General features: G+C 37.1%; 1 protein-coding gene across 3 annotated transcripts in view; it reads left to right on the forward strand.

Annotated features, from left to right (window-relative positions):
* Positions 1 to 4,398: 4,398 nt before the first annotated feature.
* LOC117421032 (GRB2-associated-binding protein 1-like) overlaps positions 4,399 to 23,522 on the forward strand; it is a 74,217-nt gene continuing 55,093 nt past the window's right edge. For 2 of the 3 annotated variants that reach the window (XM_059028371.1, XM_059028385.1), the window contains exon 1: positions 4,399 to 5,122. In XM_059028371.1, the coding sequence (XP_058884354.1) occupies positions 5,051 to 5,122 (72 nt within the window). In that variant the 5' untranslated portion in view covers positions 4,399 to 5,050. The remainder of the gene's footprint in view (positions 5,123 to 23,522) is intronic. The other variant, XM_059028395.1, reaches the window with a different exon arrangement.

Consider the following 23,522-nt stretch of genomic DNA (forward strand, 5'->3'; position numbering starts at 1 on the left):
GCAATGTCAAGGGTCAGTGCTTGATCCACGTACAGTTAATAATTTGCACTGTCCTGGATCAAAAAACTGGACGCCATGTCTAGATAGATGCTGGTTAAGTTCAGGAACTGAGTTCCAGAATTGACCTCACCAAAGTGGAATATATATCTTAAAACAGTCAAGTAATATTTCAACTATTCCTTTGGGTTTAGAATTGAAGACTCTATGTGAGTGCACAGATGCATCCTTTCTATAGGAATAAATACGATAATTAGGTACACTGTGTAAAACTACCAGTACTCAAACAAATGACTACACGTATTATTCATTCAGGATGGTTAGAACATGAAGTCGATTTTGGTTTAGTTTTCATATTGCATTAAAGATGACTAGAAGACTTCCAATTTGGTGGACAAGTCAAGAGGAATGCAAGGCGCCCTGCAATCTTCAGACCAGTTCCTGACCCCTTTGGATAGATGGACAGGAGCATTTGCAAGTTATGCATTTTAGCCATGTCGTTGGGGTATGGCTTCAAGTTAACCAAATGCTAAGAACCAATGTACATAGCCAAGCATTGTAGGCAGACAACTCCAACCCACTGCACTGCATATAGGGAAACACTCCTCTGCTAAAATGTCTCCATGAGAATGCAGTGTCACTACAATGGCGATGTAAAATGGGTCTGTACTGTAAGTGATAGTGGTAGCGCAACAGCTAGGGGTTGAGCCACCAGTCGAATGGTACCACTATGGTAACATTTTAATATTTTATTGTTTTCCCAGTGGTTTCAACCAATACACAATGGCAATCAACTGCAGAGCATGTGGGCCATTGTATCAGGACCAGAATGTTCCAAATCCATTGGGTTGACATTGCTGGTATCATAATGCTGATGGAGGAATTAGCATGATATTCAAGTGTGGAGTAGTGGTTAGGGCTCTGGACTCTTGACCAGAGGGTTGTGGGTTCAATCCCCGGTAGGGACACTACTGCTGTACCCTTGAGCAAGGTACTTTACCTAGATTGCTCCAGTAAAAACCCAATTGTATAAATGGGTAATTGTATGTAAAAATAATGTGTAAAACATAATGTAATTGTATGTAAAAATAATGTGCTATCTTGTAACAATTGTAAGTCGCCCTAGATAAGGGTGTCAGCTAAGAAATAAATAATAATAATAAAAATACTCCGAAAAGGCTTACCATGTCAAATGGGGTGGGTTGTAATGAAGCAGTAGGGGGCTCCACTTAAGTTTGGATTTCACCATTCAAACCATTTTTATACATATAATTTGGTCTATAAATGTTTTGAAAATATTGTTTCCTAAATAATCTGTTTTTATTATTCAGTAAGCCTTAAGGTTGGTTACTGTTTCAATTGACGTTAAACTGCATATATTCTGTGTTTATATCATAACTGTTGTTTTTGTATATAACAACTTGAACTCAGTGGTTAGCTGAAATCAGCTAAATTCACTTGTACAGCACACCAAGTTCTAACAATAAACAACATTTTCTGTAAGCCACAGCTTCCCTTACTATCAGTTTCTGTAACAAAATATAAATACATTTTGATCTTAGTTTGCTTTTTCTGTCAGATGTTTATTTGCTAGCAGTCTGTCTAAAGGGGTAAACAATTGCATCAGTTTATGAATCAATAAATGCCTTACACAGACATGAACTGCAGAAACATGCATTTGCTTTATACGATGGACATCAAAGTGCATTTTCCAATTGTACAAATATATGCAGCGCATGCATTATTTTTGTTTTTTTGTTTGTTTTTATTCAATCACTGCACATATTGAAAGTGAATTGTTAAATAAGATACCGCTTAAAATCTCACATATTTCCTGTTAATAACCCATTTAAGCAAAACAAAAACATCAAGACAAGATTTCATTCCAACTAAGTACTGTTGAATGTTCCCATAACCTGTAGGGATGCATGTCTGTTAATTCAGATTTAACTGGCTACTCTGGACCCTATTAATAAAACTTCCTCCCATACTTTCATTTAAAGACAGTTTTATAGTCGGCCTGCATAGTCCTCTGTTACTTCAGACAGTAACTTTAGACCAAACATATCTGGTCTGAGGGGACTAAGTTAAAATGGCTGATCTGTCTGGTTTATTGTGCCAACATGTACTGAAGAATGACGTGTATATGGTTCTGTGATCTAGACAACAATGGTTTCCAATGGGACAGAATGTATTTATTAAGTAAGATAGTAAGACAAAGCTGGGTATAAAAAGGAGTGTGAACTTTTGAATAGAATACAGCTTATTTAAACTGCTAAACTGCTGTGAAATAAAATTAACTTTTTTTTTTTTTTACAAAACAATTTGCAATATGGTAACTGTTAAGGTTTATATACAGCTCCCTAGCATTATCTATGTAACACTACACTAACAGTATTTGTATAGCTGAAATAAGCTCAGATACATTACATGGTACAGTAACCACATTTTAAATGAGTAATGTCCCATGTTTGTATTACTTTACAAAAAAAATATGATGTTGTGTTTGTCCCTACATTCTGCCACACACACTTCATTGAGAAGCAGTCTGTTATGACTATTCAGTTGTGTACATGTAGTCAAGCAGGCCACTACATGCAGCAGGAGGAGGTAGAATACCATCTGCTCAGCAAGCAAAATTGGATGTTTTTGTTATAATGGTAACATTTTAAGGGGTGATGGTCCACATCAATTTACATTTTTAAAGCCTTTTTAGGTGGCCAATCCTTTATACGATTTTACCACAATATTTGTGCAGTTTTCCCATGCTTTTCCTGACATTATACAGTGCATTTATCATCATTTTCCATGAGTTTCCATGATTATTAACATGCTTTAAGATACATTGCTGGTCTTATCAAGGTGTCACTATGCTTTATTACACTTTCCTGTGCTTTTACTATGGGGCACTTTTATAAGATATCATTTGGGAATTCCCTACAGGCTAAGGGAGGATGGGTATCTCTTGCCCTTGGAATCTCAACATCTGTCTTGTATGTTGGCACTTTATGTTTGTGCAATTGTGATAACATTGCATAACATTTTATTTTTTATTTTTTTAATTTATTTATAATAGTTTTTTTTTTTCAGTTGAAAGCTGAGAACTAAAGAAAATTCAACTGGTGGTGGGGGGCATGTATTTGAAGATGGGTGTGAATTTTACCTTTGTAATTAATGAACTGCACGTATAGCTGATATGAGCATTTTCCACAAATGTACTGGTACGCTTTATTAATTTACTGTATGTAGTAATACGTGTGTAGTAGTCATATTAGTAGTAGCGGATCATATACAAATTATATTCCATGTTTTTCCAAGTCTCGGTTAACAGAAGAAACGGTTCTGTATTCATATTTCACTGTGCTCCATTCAGAAGAATTTTGCATTCTGGTTATTGTAGTTTCACCATTCTGAGAAAAAAAAATGTATTCGCAACGACTGTCGACATTAGGGTGACCACTAGTCCCTAATTGGGCGGGACATTCCCGAAATGTAAGGATCAAGTGCCGGTCCCGGGCTTAATGTCTCCGTGACTGCATTTGTCCCTAATTCGTAGACACAGTGCAATCTTACAGTTTAGCGCCACAGTCAAACCATAGCATATCTTATAGCGCATCATAGCACCGCCCCTGCCGCATTATTTTGCAATGCCGTACACTCCCTCGGTCGCCAGTTAAAACAATACAAATGTATGTATATATCCAGGCGCGCCCCCAGAAATTCTTTCACATGGTACACACAACTGAACCACACCAACATCTCATCTCATGCTGATAACGACTCTGCATCAAGATGCTGTAAAGTGTTTCAGTCACAGTGCTGCAATTCTGTTCTTTCCTGAGTTTCCCTTTTTAAAAATGAATAAACACAGTGCGCTGCCATCGAGACAGAACAGCAACTGCAGTGACAGCCAAATAGTCCACAACAATAAAAGCTACAAATAAACCTATTTGAAATACAGACTTAAAGGAAAAACTAGCTCACAAATATTTTATGCTGGTTCCATTTCTAATAATTTTACTCTCACAATCACAACAACTAATCATTACTACCCCCCCTTAGGGGGAAACAGTAAAAAAAAAAAAAGTTTTACAAATATGTAAATATACCCCAGCATAAGAAATGGCAGGTGTCCCGTTTTTGCATTTTGAAAAGGTGATCACCCTATCGACATACATATTACCTAAGAATGTAATCCACCACCAGGATATCTGTACAGTGCATGGGCTTGTAGTTTAGTGGGCGCACAAGTAACTATGCACTTTGCCAGCGCCTCTCCCTTCATAGAATCCTGAAAAACTACATCTCCCATCATGTTGCGTAGTTGGGCTGTTCTCCCTGTTTGTCGTAGTCGCCCCCTCCCTCCGGATTTCGGAGGCTGGTTTAAGGAAAGCCTGGCTTGCGTGACGAATAGGCGTTCGGCCTGTCAATCATCAACCAACTGGAAGAAAGAAAGAGAGACTGAAACTGGGAGGAAGGTCGGGGGGAAATCGAAAAACCCAGGTGAAATCCAACCACCGCTAGAAGTAGAAAACAGTCTGTCTTGGAAGAGTCGGTTATTCTGGGAGAAGACACAGACAACCTGCCCCATGAATTTTAAACTTTTTGAGTCTGATTGCTTGCAGTTTGTTTGGAAAAAGAAAATAGTAAAAAACAGCTCATTCCTGGAGAAAGACGATCCCCGAAGAACCAAAACACACCGAACTGCGCACACTGGAAAAGTGGAAGATAAAGTTTACAGTCGGTTCTAGCGTTGGAGAAAGCGATTTTGTCGACTTTGTCTGAAATTGATTTTTATTCCATTTAGGATTGAAACTACTGCGCTGGAATGAGTCGTGTGTGGAATCTGTCGGTCTAAGTACCGAAACAGGAGGAGTGTCAGACTGTAGCCTACCATCATCGTAGTCTAGCTAGAGACAAACTTATATTTTGTGTACTTCAGTGTCGATAGACACTGGACACACAATTTTGGTTTGAATATATATATATTTTTATTTTTTGTTTAACGCACACAAAAAACGAGTCCACTGCAAGGGAAAAAAAGACGTAGAAGATGAGCGGAGGAGATGTCGTGTGTTCGGGGTGGTTGAGAAAGTCTCCGCCTGAGAAAAAGTTGAGACGTTACGTAAGTAAAAACCTATATGTAGATCTAACTACATACTGTGTTTTTTTGGGTTGTTTTTTTTTGGAGTGCAAACTTTTGATAGTTGGTTAGAAGAGAAAAAAGTGAAAACTAAAGATGACGTTTGTGTGGCTAATAATATATTACGTAGCTGGAATCTAAACATACCTTTAACCTCGTTTTGTGTTTGTCTTTAGTACTCTTGATTAGTGCCTGATGTCATAAATGTTTCTCCATATGTAATAAAGAGCGTTTTTGTATTGTGAAATGTAGTTGCATTGTTAATGCTGCAATCACATCCGAATGTACAGTTACAAATAAACAGACTGTAGTTGTGTTTTATGTAGGAATGTGGTTTTTAAAACACGGCGTAAATAATTACAACTTAAACATTGCTGCTGACTGAATCAGCTGTTCAACATTAAAGGCAACGAATGCATTTCAGTTAAGGTGGAACCAAAGTCGATTTTACTATATGGCCTTCGTCATGGTTTGATCCAGTACATGTTTCTATTATTTTTTAATACGTTTTAAATAATTTGCTGTCTGGAAGAGGTACTAATGGGGTAAACGTGTATTATTTGTGTGTGTTGGTTTCTTAAGAAGCTGAAATGTAAATTAAGGTGAAATGCTGTACAAATATGCTGAACTGTAGTTTTGTTTTCAAGTTTACTTTCATAGAGATGTGTGTTTTGACCTTCCTTAGAAAAGGCTGAAGTTTTAACTATCTAAACACTGGACACAGGCATTCTACTGGGTCACTGTTAAGAACTCTAATTGAAACAGCTGCAGGCTACACGGGCATTCATAATTAACTGCATGTTTGTCATCAGTGTAAGAAGACGCAATATGAGGGGAGGAGGTAGCACAAATATCGCATTTAACGAAATGCCAGCGACAGCGTGCACAAATTTGAGTCGACTCAACACAGACACAACCCCATTTGATAAACCCTGGACCCAGAAACGGGGGCAATATTTTATCAGGCTATTATAATTTGTGTAATATGGCGATGTCGAGTTATTGCAATGCTATTCCAAAAAACAGAGAATGTAAGTACAATGAGAAAATCGACATATTTGCAATGTATTCACACTTCTGTCATGGCTCCTCCTTAGCAGTGGCTGCGTTGACCAATGTGCCCACCGATACAGACTCGCAGGTGTTCCAGTTGTGAAAAGCATCATACCTGCTGCAGTAGCAAAAATCACAGCAACTTTTGCCACCCATACAATGCACCACAGTACAATTTCCGTCAGTCAATAGCTTAGGTGGCAGTATGGTAAAAGAGCATGCTTCAAGAGACTGTATACTGAGCTAGCCTTAAACAAGGTGCATGCAAACTCTTTTTTTTTTTCTCTGAATTGTATTGCACACCTATGCAATAGTACCTTTTGAAGATAAAGTATACCAGATTTCTTATTTTAAAATGTTACTTGAAATTTGTGAACGATAACTAAAAATAATTTCCAGTGGTAATCTGGTGGCTTAGCCAAAGGGGTGTATAGCTCTTTGATTTTGTTTACAGAATTGAAGTGTTGTAGGAACTCTTTTCATTGCCCTAGTGTGTAAGCTGCATTTGAAAGCAGGCTTGCCAGTAGTTGGAAAGTTTCATTGCAGTGATTCACTTCCCTTATTGGTACACTTGACTCTTCTTGAAATATTGGAAAAAAAACATAGTTTGCAGGAATAGACTCTCTTGAAAACCATTTTTTGTTTGTTTTTCTCCACTTCCTCAATACTGGTCTTGTGATGCACACAATTTAAAACTAAAGCGAAATGAAGCATGTTGCAAAACAGGCATACCGTTCAGTAATAATTTGCCTTTACTGTGTTTTGAAAGTGTGAAGGTCCTGTTTTAATTGAATTACCTGATAAATTCCAGGACTTTATTTCCTGTTTAGTTTGTACCTGGCTACAGGAAGTGAAATGTTAGCACTGTAATCCATTAGCTTGTTAAGTAAGCAACTCTTCAGCCATGCGCTTATGTATTATAATTTATGGCTTCTCTTTTAATATTGAGTCTAGATTACTGCAGATTTAGTTTATTATAGAGTGATGAATGACTCCAGTTTGTTAAAGAATGGGTATTTGACATGCAATTATACAGTACATGTAGTCACAGTACTATATCTGTCTTTTAACTACTTTTTTGGTCAGTGCCTCTAAACATTTCCCTAGTCAGATTTTAACCAGCAGTATTATTAGACTGATTTGGTCTCCAGTGCAACACACAGTGTTGCAGTGCTCATGTGAATCTGCACAATGCTCCCTCACAACTGTAATAGCAAAAGGAATTCAAATCCAATCCCAGTTTGAATTCGGCACATTACGATGTGATCTCTGCATTGGTTCCAAAAAAGGTAGAAGCGGTACATGCATTGGAAGGGAGAGACTGTTGAGTTTTAATGGGTATAGAGAGGAAAAAAGATTGCACAATTTGCAGCATATTTCTGCAGGATTACGTTTTTATGTAATTAATTAGCAGTGTGGATCTCATCTGAAAGTATATATATATATTTTTTTATTTCCCAACTAAGATTTGGCAGTGCCTATTTTGCTTCAGTATTGTGAGGCACACACTGTTTGTAAATGCAGCAGTATTTGAAAAATGTAGGCAAGTGATATTTTCTGATTCTCACTGTCACTTGTGTAGCATTTTCACAGCTGACTGCTGCTGCTGCTGCCTCCTGTGCCGTAATATTGTTGCAATCATGGTAGTTTGTATATTTTTTTCTGTAATATTAACTGATGGCTTGCACCCTAACACTGAACTGTCTCCAGTTCCATTTTATTTTATGGTGCACTTCTTTCTTATCTTATCTGTAGAACACAGAGGCAGCAACGGTAAGTAATAAGATTAGTGCAAAGGTCACAAGCTTTAAGGAAAATGCACTGTACATGCAAGCATCCTTGCAGTACAGACCCCCAGATTGTAGCACACTATGAAAGTGTTTTTCCCTATGCAAATAGGACATTAATAAAAAGCAGTCACTTGTTGACCAGCCTCTATCTTGAAATCAAACTGTTGCGTTTTTATGAAAGGAGTGCTGACCAGTGCTTTAATATCCATTTTATTACCTTTAGTTTAGAATCCTAGATTTTGCAGGTTGTCACTATGTATGTATGCATTTCATTATTTATTTTTACTCTATTTTACTAGTTTAAGGTGTTACCACTGTAGCTTGAGGCATTTAGAAGTTGTTTCAAGGACATAACCACCATGTCATAGCAGAAATCCACTTCCAAGAAAATAGCCCCAAAAAATATTCGTAGAACAGTGTGTTGAAGTTTTGTGTATGGAGTTTTGTGTATGGAGTTGAATTTCCAATGAATTGCCATTTAAGTATGTAAAGAAAAAAAAAAAACTTGTGGCAATTGTGTTTTATATAAGCAGTGCCTGGGGAAAAAAAAAACACACACAGACTCCTCTGATTAAAAGATGTTTGTACCATTCCTTAATAAAAGGAGCTACAGTTTAGTCAATGGCAGAAAAGGACCTAGTAGACTGAACCATGTTGCCACTAATTGGGATGTTACACAGAGTGGTCAGTATTATATTTATATATATATATATATATATATATATATATTGCATTTAATTTGGATAATTACATAATGCAAATATATATAGATATTTCAGTTTTTTATTTTTCTTAAATATTTCCCAACATAAAACCAATGTCACCTTACAATAATTGATTTTGAGTTTCAGTGTTTTTAAAATAAAGTATCAAACAGAACAAAATTTCAATGTACCATTTTTAATTCAGTAATATGAGAGAATTGGTCAGGGGTCTGAATACTTCTGCAAGGCACTGTATGTATGTGTATATATATATATATATATACAGTGCCTTGCAGAATTCAAATTTGAATTAATGAACAATGTAATGTTTTAAACATTTAAGTGCTGTGCATTTTATTGAAAATACAGCTGTAAGTGAACTTTTTAAAAGTACACATTGCAAATGAACTGTGTGTACAAACTTAAAATTCGTAGTATTAGGAATTCTATTTCAAGTTTGTTTTAACAAGAATTATCTATCTATCTGTCTCTATCTATATCTAGCTATCTATCTAGGAGGCTGTGTGGTCCAGTGGTTAAAGAAACAGGCTTGTAACCAGAAGGTCCCTGGTTCAAATCCCACCTCAGCCACTGACTCATTGTGTGACCCTGAGCAAGTCACTTAACCTCCTTGTGCTCCGTCTTTCAGGTGAGACGTAATTGTAAGTGACTCTGCAGCTGATGCATAGTTCACACACCCTAGTCTCTGTAAGTCGCCTTGGATAAAGGCGTCTGCTAAATAAACAAGTAATAATATCTATCTATCTATCTATCTATAATTACAGCCGACTCCACTTATTTGCATATTGGATACTTGCATAAATCACTTAATTGCATAGCATGCAGCTGGTCCTGTTTTGTTAGTGCATCATTTTCTATGATTGTATGGTACGGTTAAATGCATATCGGCTAAATGCATGATTTTCTTAATTGCATGAAGCTGCGCAGTCCCAAAGTCCATTGTACATTGCATTTTAATCTGGATAATTTGCAAACAACATTTGAGTTAAAAAAAAAAAAAAAAAAATTAAAAAAATGAATAATAATGTTTGAGTGTTTCAGCAATAGCAGCAGTGACTCAGAGCGCATAGCAACGGCATGAAAGACACAGAAATGGCAAAGCGAATAGTGTTGTTTGTATTGAGAGCATAATGTATTTCAAGATGGTTTATTTTTCTGTTTTATTTTAAGTTACTTGTAATAAAATATAAAGGAAAAATAGAGTTATGAATCTGATCAAAATGAGTCATATATACATGTACATGTAGATATAGACCTATTGTCATTGTATCCCATTGTATTCCCTCACTCTGGTTATGTGCATGATCTCACACCGGTCCCAAACCCATGCAATTATGCGGAGTCTATGCAGAATATAATTTGTTTAAATAAACATTTGTGCACATCAATAATTTAAGGAAGCAGCATCCCCTGTTATTTGATTTAGCTGCCTATTCTGTCCAAACGGAAGTATTAAATAAAGACAAAGAACCAAAAGATCTTCACCAGAAGAACATGGAGACACATGCTATTAAGGCAAGAGTCTGTTCCTGCTTTTGCATTACCTGAAAGCTGGTACTGTATTAGCTGTACATTTAAGGTCACCAGAAAGTTGCTGGACACTTGGGTTGCATGGTAGCAGTTTTTGTAAAACACACAATTTGTTTTGGATGGTCACAGTTAATCACAGGCAAAACGTTTGTCATTTTCCCTGATTAATGCATTAACATTTGTTTTACTTAAAAGCGTAATAGTTGCAATACATCTCCGGTTAGTAAAAGTGCAGTAAAGAATTCCAGTAGTGAAGTCTGGTTTGTATTTTTATTTATTTTTTGAAAGCTGCTGTAGCAAGTTCCAGTAGATGCCTGGAAGGTATTAGTGGCCTGTGCATTCTATTGAGCCAGATGACAAATAGCAGCTGCCTTTTGCACATGTGGCAGCCTGATTGGGTCCAGACTAGCAGATCACAGAGCAGAGAAGTTTACTACTCTGTTTGGGGGAGGGGGTGTTGATTGTCTTGAGACAAGGGCAGTGCTGTTGAGAACTTGCATGCTGTGACATGTAATGGCAGGCTTTCAGAGCTGAAATGCTGACTCGGCGTTTCTGCTTTGCTCTGCTTACCTTAATTTGCACTGCCTAGAGGTACAGTACTTTCTTTTTACTCCTTCTCCTCCATTGTATTTGGAACACTTGCTTAACACTTGCTATTTTGCAGAGCTTTTCATGCAGTTACTTTAACATGAGTGGAGGTTGTATAGCTAATCTACAGTAATAATACTTCACCTCATTGCCTCTACTAGACTTGCAAGGAGTCGATATTCAAGTAAATTGTACAGTTTTTGGTACTTATTGCATTGTACTATTGGACTGTTTCCAGAAAGATTTGCATTGTTACATAACCGTTAATTCATTTTGCTACATAGATTAGGCAAATAGAAGAAAACAAAGGTAATAAAATCGACTGTAGAAAGAGGTGCAGAGCTTTGCTTCTGCTATAGAAATTCTGGTTGACAGCTGTCAAGTTTATATATAAAAACTAATTATCACTGCTTCCATAATCCCAGTTGCATAACTGTTCAGTCCTCAAAATGGAAAATGCATTTGCTGTTAATCATTTTATTGACTATTATAAATTAAATAGCAGGGTTAGAAACTCACTCTCGCCAAGGCGAATTAAATCTGATGAGGACTAGTTGATGTCTGTGTCTCAGGAGTACTCTCACATTCAGTCTTGCGTTAAAAAAATGCAGGGAAGTCAATATTCTAAAGGGGTGTAGCAATGGTGAATAAGCATTCACAAATAATGCTTAACAGTCACTCATTACTGAAACCTCCCTTCATTTCCCCTGCAATGCCAACCCCACTTAATGACGTTTGTGTTCTCCCTCTGTGCGGGATGCGAAGTTTATTGTTTGAATTTACTGAAACATGTTGCATCTTTTGAAGTAAGTGTAAAGTCATTTTACAAAAATGTGTTGATTTATACTGGGTTACGACCCTGACTGAAAATGTCAATAGCAAAGGGGGCCGGTTGTACTAACGAGGTCAAACAATAGGCCACATTTACTAAACATTTTAAAACTAATAAACATTAATTACCATAATGAACATTATCCTAGAATGTGGCTTAAAACATAACACAATATATTCATAATAAAGTTGAGTTCTATAAACAGTTACACGTTTAAAGCTTGGGACTCGCTGTCTGTAGCTTAGTGTTGTTTACATTATCGTCAGCATATTTTAAGTGATTAGAAGCTGAAATTACTTTTTTAAATTTAAAACACACTTTTCTTATACCAGTACAGTACTGGTGAGCGATAATCAGTTCGTTTGAAAACCAGGCTTTAATCACTGATAACAGGTGCACAGGCGGTGATTCTGTGAGCGCTCCGGGGCTCAAGCACCGATGGTGGGGAAAATAAGGTTCTGCATAGTGCAAATAAATCACCTGTTCTGTCAATATATATTGTGGATGCTTCACAAGCACAACTGTTATTGCAGCGTTTAAAAATATAAAATCCATTTATACAAAATCCATTTTCCTCTGTCATCCCGTCTGGTGCTGTCGGTGTCAGTTTCTCAGCACACAGTACAGTTAGTCGCTCAGTAACGAGGTGCAAACAGGTGATTGAGTGATCTGTATGAGCGTTTACAAAGGTTCTTTGTTAAAAAAAAAAATAATAATAATAATTTAATCTAAATTCATAACCGTGTTTATTTTTTAGCAAAATAAAATCTAAGCTTATTTTTAGGGATCCCAACTGTTGTTGTTGATTCCAACTTAAGCACTTCACATAAGGACTAGTTAGTTTACATCAGGACTAGCAAGCTGCAATATTGTTAGCTTCTAACCCTGAATAGTCCAGCGGTTAAAGAAAAAAGGGGTAACGATGAGGTCCCCGGTTCAAATCCCACCTCGGCCACTGACTCATTGTGTGACCCAGAGCAAGTCACTTAACCTCCTTGTGCTCCATCTTTCGGGTGAGACGTAATTGTAAGTGACTCTGCAGCTGATGCATAGTTCACACACCCTAGTCTCTGTAAGTCACTTGGATAAAGACGTCTGCTAAATAAACATAATAATAATATTAATAGGATATTAAAATTTAACATCCAGCAAAGATTTTTTTGTCGTCCTGACTAACGAGCTCTGCACTTTATTGTTATGTTTTAACATGCAGTCCTAAAGACCCTTTTCCCACCAGAATCTTGCTGCCTGACCTGTCAGATTAATAAACTTCACTCAGTCATACATGTATAAATTATTTGATTAAACATAAACAGTTAAAATATTATGAACTCAGCTTCTTCATAATTTGTTGCTCTCTGTGAACGGGAGCAAATGAATCTGAGCTGCAAATCTACCTCCCGTGGTAAGCCATCACAGGGATGGGATGGTAGGACGGAAACAGAAGTCGGCCATCTTGATGGAAGGGCGTAGCTGTAAGACTGCTGAACAACTCTATTGTGATCCGCTGTGATGTGCGCGGCGATTGGATAGAGCGTGGCGACGTGCTGATCACAGGGCGGAGTCTGGCAGTACAAAGGGGATGCAGCTACGTGAGTGTGGCCCCTTACGCTGACAAGCCGGAACACTGCTGGTTTGTTTTGTTTTGTATTTTTGCAGACGACTGCCACAGGAGCAGAAGCTACGGAGCCAGCACAACCACCCGGATCATCTGCACTACCACCGCCCCTCAACTGGGTACAGCACCACTGAGCACTGGCACTTGCACCCTGGACTTGTATTTATTATTTATTGTTTTATTATTGTTTGGGACTGCAAGCCCAATACCATTGATGGTAGAGAGGACAGTTTTGTAATAAAAACGGCCCTCTTTGTAAATACACCTTTGTTGTGGACATTTGATCCATACCCGCACCACTCATATCCTGACATTGTCCTATTAAATATTTATAGTAACGTGTACAACCAGAAACAAACAGAAGCTGAGCATGAAAGGACCACCCTGAACAAGTTCATTTCAGTTTTTATTGATGTTGCAATAAGAATACAAATTACTGTAGGTCATCTCATCTGTGAACATTAGACGGGTGAATTCAACTTAAACCGTTGAATTTTCACTATGGTTTACTTGGCTTTAAAACCACTGATTAACATAGAATTGCATGGTTTCAGACCTGACCCAGGGCAAAAAAAAGAAGAGCAATATTACAAAAAGTGGGAGGTGTCACTTCTCCAAAAGTCATACATTTCATACAATACAGTGAATCGTTGTTTGAGCTGGGATTTCAACCCGGAGCTGGTTTTGCGCTCCAACCACTAAGCCTCCTCCAGATAGCTTCTTATATTTCCCTTGCTGGTGACTTGGAAAAATCTTGTTACAAAAACCTAGTAAAGAGCCGATTTGGAGGGCAGGTTGGCACAGTTAGAGGAGAAAGTGGATGATATTGAAAACCGGGGCAGGCATTCGAATAGTGGGCCTGCCTGAAGGGGAAGAGGGCTTGGGTCCCCTGTTTAAATATCTGCCTGGCTTGACCTGCCCTCAGAACAGTCGTTCGAAATAGAGAGAGCGCACAGATCCTTGGGGCAAAGACCCGGAGCTAACCAGAGGCCGAGAAGCATTGTAGTGCGCTTTCTGAAATATCTCAACAAGGAGGCCATTCTGAGTGCTTTCAGAATTAAAGGAGACACACAGGCTGAAGCTGTTGTGTTTTTTCAAGATCTGTCCATGGAGGTGCTGCGCAAGAGAAGAGAATTAGCTGCAGAGAGAAAGAAGTTCACCGACCTCCAAGTATGCAGAGGCTTTGCCTATCCAGCTAAACTCCGAATTCTGCACAAGGGGAGGATTAAAGTTTTTGAGACATCAGCCTTGGCCTTCAAGTTCCTGGAGAAGGAATTTGAAAGCCATTCTGTCGATCCCCAGGTGTGAAATTGGATTACACACCAAGAATTGTCTCTTCTTTTATAAAAAAAGGGTAAAGTAATGAGTACTATACCTTCCTTGTTTGTTTTGACATGTTTTTGTTGATAAGATCACTTGACAGTTTAAACATATGCTTGCTGCAGCAGGCATAATAAGCACTCTTTTTTTTATTTCTTTTTTTTTTTATTTGTTTATTTAGCAAACGCCTTTATCCAAGGCGACTTACAGAGACTAGGGTGTGTGAACTATGCATCAGCTGCAGAGTCACTTACAACTACGTCTCATCCGAAAGACAGAGCACAAGGAGGTTAAGTGACTTGCTCAGGGTCACACAATGAGTCCGTGGCTGAGGTGGGATTTGAACGGGGGACCTCCTGGTTACAAGCCCTTTTCTTTAACCACTGGACCACACAGCCTCCTTTACTATTACTGTTTTCTATTTTAAAACTTGACTTTGCTATGCTGCTGATATCTCTGTCCCTTGTACACGCACATGCTGCCTGTACACTACTTTAATATTTTATATTTATTTAAGGACTTTTTTTTTCTCTCCTTTTGATTGCAACGTGAATTTACTGAGCCACTTGGCTTAATGACTTCATTCAGTTTTGACCATTTACAACCCACTGAATATTTTGCTTGATATTTAATGTTTTTATTGTTAGTGTTAATTGTACTATTATCGCTGCTGTTGTGATCAATACTGTTGCTGTCTAATTTGGCCTGGAAAAAGATGCTGTTAAGTGTAATCTTGATTACACTTATTATGCTGGGGTACAGTGATGCAGAAGACAGTGGTTTCCAGGTTGTTTGGGGGCCTGGCTGGGTTCTGGGGAGGGAAAGAGGATTTGTTTTGCTTTTGTATTGTTTTTTTGTTTGCATTTTTTCTTTCTCTACCACTGCTGGTTATGTTATTTACTCAACTGTACATGCTGCGCAACTCCACCAATTACGTCTTATGTTTTATTCATTGCAAAGGAGCTATTTTCTTTTTTTTTCATTTTGGATCTAGGTCTGTAGTGCCATGTGTAACCCGAGGGTTGTTACATGGAATGTAAATGGCCTGGGACACCCGATAAAACATACGAAAATTCTTACTTTCCTTAAGAAACAGAAGGCATCTGTAGCATTATTACAAGAATCACATCTAAATGACAACGCACATATTAAACTGAAGTGAGACTGGGTGGGGCAAATATTTTTTTTTTTCTTCCTTTAAGTCTCATAGTATGGGTGCTGTTATTGTAATAAAGAAACATGTTCCTTTTATTTTAGAACATCAGGTTGCAGACCCAGGTTGCAGGCAGGTTTATTCTAATTTATGGGATCACTCCTTGGCCAATATATTAAAATTCTTAATATTTATGCACCAAATGAGGACTCCCCTAAATTTATGGTCACTCTATTCAGTCAGCACTGTAAGGGTGTGGGCGTGATGGCAGGTGACTTCAATTGTGTATTGAACCCTAAACTTGAAGTCTTCTGAGACTCCACTTTCTAATTCTAAAGCCTCTAAGACTTTGATTTCTCTATGTAGGAGGTTGGTCTTCTAGATATTTGGAGAGAACTAAATCCTACAGTAAAGGACTACACATTTTACTCCCAACCCACATAAATCCTACTTTCGCCTCGATTTTTTTTAAATTTTTTTTATTCCTCATAATTATGCTCATTCAATGTCATCATGTTTCATTGATTCTATAGTCCTCTGCACTGGTTTATTTGGAATTGACGTTAGATAAATTGACACCTAAGACAACAAACTGGAGGTTCAACACATCATTTCTATCAGATCAGAAATTCTGTGAATAAGCAGAATAATGAGGACTCTTTTGCTACTCTGTGGGATATTAAATGACCACATTTGTGGTCATTTAATATCTTATGCCTCATCTAAAAAAACAAACAAAACAAAACAAAAAAACAACAACATTAATACAACACAGAAAGGAACTGGAAGCGCAGGTGAGTCATTTGGAACAGCTGTATAAGCAAAATCCAAAAGGCACAAACTGGAATCTTTTGTCTGCAGCTAGGGCTAAGCTTAACCTGAATCGCACTAGGCATACAAAAAACTACTATTTCTTACTAAACAAAAGTTTTATGAATTCGGTAATAAATTTAGCAAATTACTTTCTCACCAGCTTAAAAAAGAACAAACCGAATGCCTTATAAAATCAATTAGAATCCCAGATAAAACTATTATATATGACCCAACATTAATTAATAACACCTTTCATGACTTCTATAACAACCTCTATCAATCACAATTGAGTCACACAGAAAAGATGCTGTTGATTTTCAAAAAAAATTCTGATTTATGATCGTGAAAATCTAAATGCTCCATTCACACCTCAAGAGGTTCTGGAAACCATTAAAGCTATGCCTTCTAATAAATGTCCCGGAATGGACAGCTACCCAGTTGAGTATTACAAATGCTTTTGGGCCAAACTTATGCCTGTGTTTATACCTGTGCTCAACGATTTTGTAGGAAAGGGTTATTTGCCTAACTCTGAGGTCAGCTGCCATCACTCTCCTAAAAACGAAAGATGAAGTTCCACTGGAGTGCTCATCTTTTAGACCCATATCACTGCTTAATGTGGAGTATAAAATTATTGCAGTTATTGGCCCAAAGATTGGAGTCACTTCTCCCAAAGGTAATTAAGCCGGATCAAACTGGCTTTATTAAGGGGAGGTATGCCTCTGATAATATCCGTCGGCTATTGAATATCATTGATCACATAAACAAGCATAAAAAAGCTGCAATGATTGTGTCGCTCGATGCTGAAAAGGCCTTTGATAGGGTGGAGTCAGGATTTCTTTTCTCAGTGCTTGAAAGTTAATCTGAAACCTAATTTTATAAAATGGATGAAATCAATGTACTCTTGCCCACAGGCTCAAATTCTTACTTAATAATGGTATTTTATCACAACATTTTTCCCTGAGTAGCGGCACACGACAAGGGTGTCCCTTGTCCCCACTCCTCTTTGCCTTGGCAATAGAACCCCTTGCAGAATCCATTAGATCTGCTACTTCAATTGATGGTATTCTAGCAGGTAACTGGACACAAAATATCCATTTATGCTGATGATATTCTCTTATATTTAACAAACCCTGAAAAATCAACCCCAGGTGTTCTTGGTGCAGTTGCTCAGTATAGCATTTTTTCAGGCTGTAAAATAAACTTCACCAAATCTAATGTCTGCCATTTTTACTCCCCCCATTCTGAAAATCTAAAGGTAATATCTCCATTCCAATGGGCCCAAACAGGTTTTAAATACCTTGGTATCTTTATTACCCCAATACTCAATATGTTTAAGGCAAATTATTCCCCTTTAGTGAAAAAAATTAAAGACTATTTAACAATCTGGACCCATCTACCAATCTCACTTATGGGTCGAGTTAGTGTGATCAGGATGAATATCCTTCCTAGATTTTATTATTTATTCCAGTCCCTGCCCTGTTATTTGTCACACTCATTTTTTTTAAAGAGATCGGTAAGTGTATATCTAAATTTATTTGGAACAACAAAAAAAACAAGAATTAGGTTTGCAACCTTGATTAAACCCCTGGTCTCGAACTATACTATTGCTCAGGTCAGGTCAGGCAAATGATGGAGTGGCTTTTAGATTGCCAAGATTCTCTTTGGATACAGATGGAGTCCTTGTCAAGTCACCTTATCTCTCCAAGATCTCTTCCCTTTATTAATAACTATAAATCCTTGGGTCTCGTAACAACAAAATCATTTGTGATGCATAATATTTTGCTTGCTTGGAATGACTCGATAATTCATAAAATTACCACTGTGTGTTCCTCCCTCTCTATAATGCACATTATAGTGAAGCTAAAATGTAACTTTCCATGAATTAACCATGCATAAAGCACCATGTAATCAACGCTATATTTTTCACAAAAAAAAAAAAGGTAACATTCCCACTCGTGGATCATTTTAATTAGCAGTTTTTAAACTATAAATAGCCTGGCTAAACGGAGGTCGAGAGTTCAGCTCGAAGCAACACACAATAAGATGTCTGTGTTATAAAGTGCCAGCGCAGCTTTTCTTCAGTTCAGATACTGTATCAAAAGGGAGAGACAGAAACGGAAGTTAGACTGAGAAGTTGTTTACAGTTTGAACACCGGTACTGTATTTACTGTAGAAATATTGCATGAATCACTAGTATAGGGAACTGGGGGACATGCTGTAGGAGCGTTATAACCGAGAGCCTTATAGCGAGGGAGCACTGTATCTTAAAATTCGACATTTTATACAGTCACTGACTCAAAGAAATACATTTTGTTTCCAGGTCGATGACATTGATAAACTTTTACTTGCTGTAATATACTCTTATGACCTACTACTACCTCTATGTCCAAAATAATTTCAAAAGCCTATGTGATTTTACCAAATAAGGTCACATCTTTTTTGCCCCTGAAACCACTCTGGGAGCCTGATTTGAATTATTTTATTGACGATATGTTCATCCCTCATCAATTTCCAATAATTTTAGAGAACTTAACTATAAGTTCATTTTTAAAACTTATCTCACTCCAGTTCGACTCAATAAGATGTCAACAGAATATTCTCCATTATACCATAGATACCATTCTGCATTAGGCACCTATATGCATATCTTTTGGCACTGTGACAAAATTTAAACGTTTTGGCAATCTGTTCACTTGGCTATACAAGATCTAGATTCAAAATCTGACATGTCACCAATCTTAGGTGCAGATCCAAATTTAGTACTAGACCATAAATCTTTTTGACATGTTAACATTTTTAACAAAAAAATCCATCCTTTTATTGTGGAATTCAGATACAGCTCCCTCTCTTAAACTATGGATTTCTCAGACGTTAAATATTTTACCTTTAGAAAAACTAACATGATTTAAGCAAAAAATCTGATACGTTCTGGAGTATATGGTCTCCATTGTAGAATTATATTGAGAGTGGGAGGGGGGGGGCGACAACCCTTCAGCTCCTGATAATTAAATACACCTTGCCTTCTTTGTATTGTGCTTTCCTTTTATTTGTGTTTACCATTATATATCACATGGAAAGTGTTTATGCTCCTCTTGTAATATAGTGATTTTTTATTATTTTTATTGATCTGTTATTTTATTGTATTTTATGTATATGCTTTTTATTATTGTTATTTTTATATCCTTTTGCATTAATAAATCCAATAAAAATTTGAATAAAAAAAAGGGCCGTTTTCATGCATGCAGTGTTCAGCTTGTCTTAAAGTTGAATTTATTGTGCCAAATTGATTCTGTAAAGTAACATTCGGAAAAGCTAACTTGAATTGACACACTGCATAATTTAATAAGCAAACTGCCATGGGAGGGAAAAGAAGGCTCCTAGTGTTGGCACAGTTTAAAGGTCTGTTGATGAACAGAAAACAGAAGAGATTGCAGTTGGCAGCACTGTTCATGAACATACAGTGGCTATGTAAATACCCTGAAGGCTTTAGAGCAGCTGCTGTACTGGATTCGCAACCTTTTCTTTATTCCTTTTCTGATCCTGGTCATCTTGATAAAGGAATTCAATATAATGATCCAGTTTTGATATCTTCTGTTTTAACGTTACTTCCTGTACATTTTTATAAAAATCTGGTCAGTCTTCTTGTTCTAAATCGCATGCCCTATGTACAGTGTTTAGTATTGTAATTAATTGTGTATGTGTGTGTGTATAGATATAGATACACTTGCTCAGATTGTGGACTCTTATTTTTTGCATTGAATACTGTAGGTATGTGACTTGATTTAAGTTCTTGGATTAGTAAGTATATGGCTTTATTTTTTAGGTCAGTCAATTTGTAAATGTTTAATTCCAATGACAGAATATCTTGCACTTTTACAAGTTGTATTTGAAGTAGACATTGCAGCCTGTTTCATATTGCACTTGAGTTAAACAGGGGCATCGCTAGACATTTTAAACTTTTCATCTCAAGACAGTGATATTGCGTCTTTTTTATACGGCAATGACCAATTCAGCTACAAAGTATGACTATTATTCAGGGCAATGAAATGTCCCCAGCTGTGCACCATAGATCAGTGTGTGGGATTTACAGACTATGAGGACAGACGCGTCCAGGATGTCCTATCTACTCATTTTACGGTGGAGATAAATGAAAAACTTAGCGCTCAAAAAAAAATTGGTACAGCAAATCATTCCCAGCAAACCAGGGATCGGCAGTACAGTTGTCTCCGTGTATAGGAACACGTTCTAAGAGAACACTTCGCCTAAGGGAACACTCTTGTGGTGAAACAGATTTTTCCCATTGTAAATGTTTCGGCTAAAGGAAAAGGAACTTCGCTTAAGATCACCTTCTTGGCACCGATAGCGATTTGTTCACAGTGGATACAGTACTGCTTTGTAACCTGATAACTCATCATCATCAAACTTAAATTCAAATGGTTTATTCAGTCTTTTCAAAAGCGACTTGTCATCACGAGAGTGTCTTGAGGCACACTGATTGGTTTATTAAATCTTTCCAGAACTGCCATCGTAACATTGACTGACTCGTTTTGTATTCTGCACCTCATCACTACAAAATGGCATGTAAACAAATGGCAAAACACGCTGCTGTTTCTCATGCTACAAAAAATTGGAGTTTGTTTGAAAAAAACCTGAATCGGACACAAGTCGCCGAGCAATTTGGTGTTTTCTGTTCTGGTGAGTTGCTTCACCATTCTGTTAAATAATGTTGTGCATGTCTTGAATATTGCTCCTGTCCACATATTCATAATTAATCTAGGAGCTGCTGCTGCATTTAACGTGTGTAGGGGTGCTTTGTTAATTTATTTTGACAGTTTATTAATGTTAGTTTGTCTGTTACTTTTGTTATTCTAGTTTAACATACACTTGCCTATTGCTTTTCTCTTACTTATTCTGTTCATTTCATATGTTGATGCACATGTGTCATGAAAAGTAATACATATTAATTAATTCATTCATTTATTTATTGATTCATGTTGTATCTGGTGGTCAACTCCGTCTTAGAACACTTCGCTTGCTTCCCGAGACTACTGTACATCAAAAACTGTGCGGTATGCAAATACAGCTTGTGTTCTTGGGTTGCAGTGAGGAAAGCTGGCAAGGTTTGATGAAACAACCTGTTTCGTTTGAATACATTTTACTGTTGCAAATAAGAGGAGGACCTACTAGCTTTACTTTTTTCTTGTTTGTTTGTTTGTTTGTTTTTTCAAAATCTGATTACTGTAAAAAAAAAAAAAAAAAAGGTGTGAAGGTTAATTGTGAAAAAATCTTGTTTATATTGAACTTCAACTGTGTTTTGGGTGGTTGTTCATGCTTAGCTGTGTGCTGGTAAAGCATGTATTGACAGGGCTATTATTGTAGACCAATGATGAACATTCCAAGGAAGTCAAACTAACACTTTGTGCTCCAATATAAATAGCTCCTCTGCAACGTCCGTGCTGTTGTATGTCCACTGGAAGCTGTTTTAACTTCTTAACAAAACAAAGCCACTCTGAGTCGATTACTATTCCCAGCATGGAACTGTCTGATCAGCACTGAGCCTTGTTGGGATGAAGGAATAATTGATGGTTTCTTTACAGTATAGGTATGTCTTTTAATAAAGCAAAGAGCAAACTTTGTTTTGTTAAACTAAAGCTGATACAGAATGTAACCCCTTGTTTTCAAAACTTTTTGAAAATGTACACTGTGTGAAAGAAACACTGAATGGGCAGAAAACCTGTTCGTAACTGAATTTGAACCACTTGACAGATCTTGCATTTTGCTGAGACATAAATATAAAACCATATGTTTCAAATTATGTGCAATTATGTTTCCTAAAAATGTTGAAAGTGATACAGTACATATAACCAGTTATTTTTAACTGGATTAAAAAGGGAATTTTTTTTTTTTTATGTGTGTTCGTGGTTCTTAGTTTGTAAATTGTCAATACCCCTCTACTGAAAGTATGTATGTTTTTCTGTTTACAGATCACTCTCCTTTTTTCTCTTTTAGATAAGTTATCTTAAGTTATTAACCTGTAATGTGTTGATCAATTGGACGGTATAATGCAGCTCTGATGTATCACTGGGTTTAACCTGTTGCTGTCACAGGAACAAAGGATTACAGGATTTAAGCTTTGTGCATTATCATGGATTTGCCACACGTCTCCCTATACAAAATCTTGAGTACAGATAAGGCAGAGAGGAACGTATACTGTATGTCTGTTTGTATACAAATGCAAACCCCTTTTCTACTGTATTTTAATTGTGTTAAGTAGAAATCGTCAGCAGGATTAATAGTTAAAATGTGGCAGTTATTTGATAGGCCCTAGTGTAGGTCATTAAAATAGATCCCACTTTGTTCAGTGTGGGTCAAAAGGTCTTTCTTCTTAGGTCTGTGGCTTCTGTCACTATCCCCTGGCACAGCTTCTAACCTGACTGCTACATATAGGCTTTGGCTTTGACACCTAGACCATATACAGTGTTAGGCGTGTGCTGTGAATTTGAATTTAAGATCCTTGCCCCACTTTTAGCACTTGGTTAAATCCAGCGTGGCTTCATTTGGTCACTTTTGGCACTGTGTGAATAGATGCAAATAAAAAATGTTTTCACATAAAAATTGTAAAGTATGCAATCTTAATCATTTTAAAGGAAAATTACAAAGAGAAACACATACCGTAATACATAAAAATGATATTTTGGAGGACAACACATTAAAAATCCAAAACACAAACACTGTGTTATCAAGTACAGTAGAGGCATTCACAGACGATTCTTTTTTTTATATAAATTTAGTCGTTGCCAATTATTTTTATTATTTTCTCCCAATTTGGAGTGGCCAATTATTTTATTATGCTCAGCTCACGCTACCACCCCTGCGCTGACTCGGGAGGGCGAAGACGAACACACACTGTCCTCCGAAGCGTGTGCCGTCAGCCGACCGCTTTTTTTCACACTGCGGACT

Source organism: Acipenser ruthenus, chromosome 1, assembly GCF_902713425.1.
Source record: "Acipenser ruthenus chromosome 1, fAciRut3.2 maternal haplotype, whole genome shotgun sequence".
Classification (NCBI taxonomy): Eukaryota; Metazoa; Chordata; class Actinopteri; order Acipenseriformes; family Acipenseridae; genus Acipenser; species Acipenser ruthenus.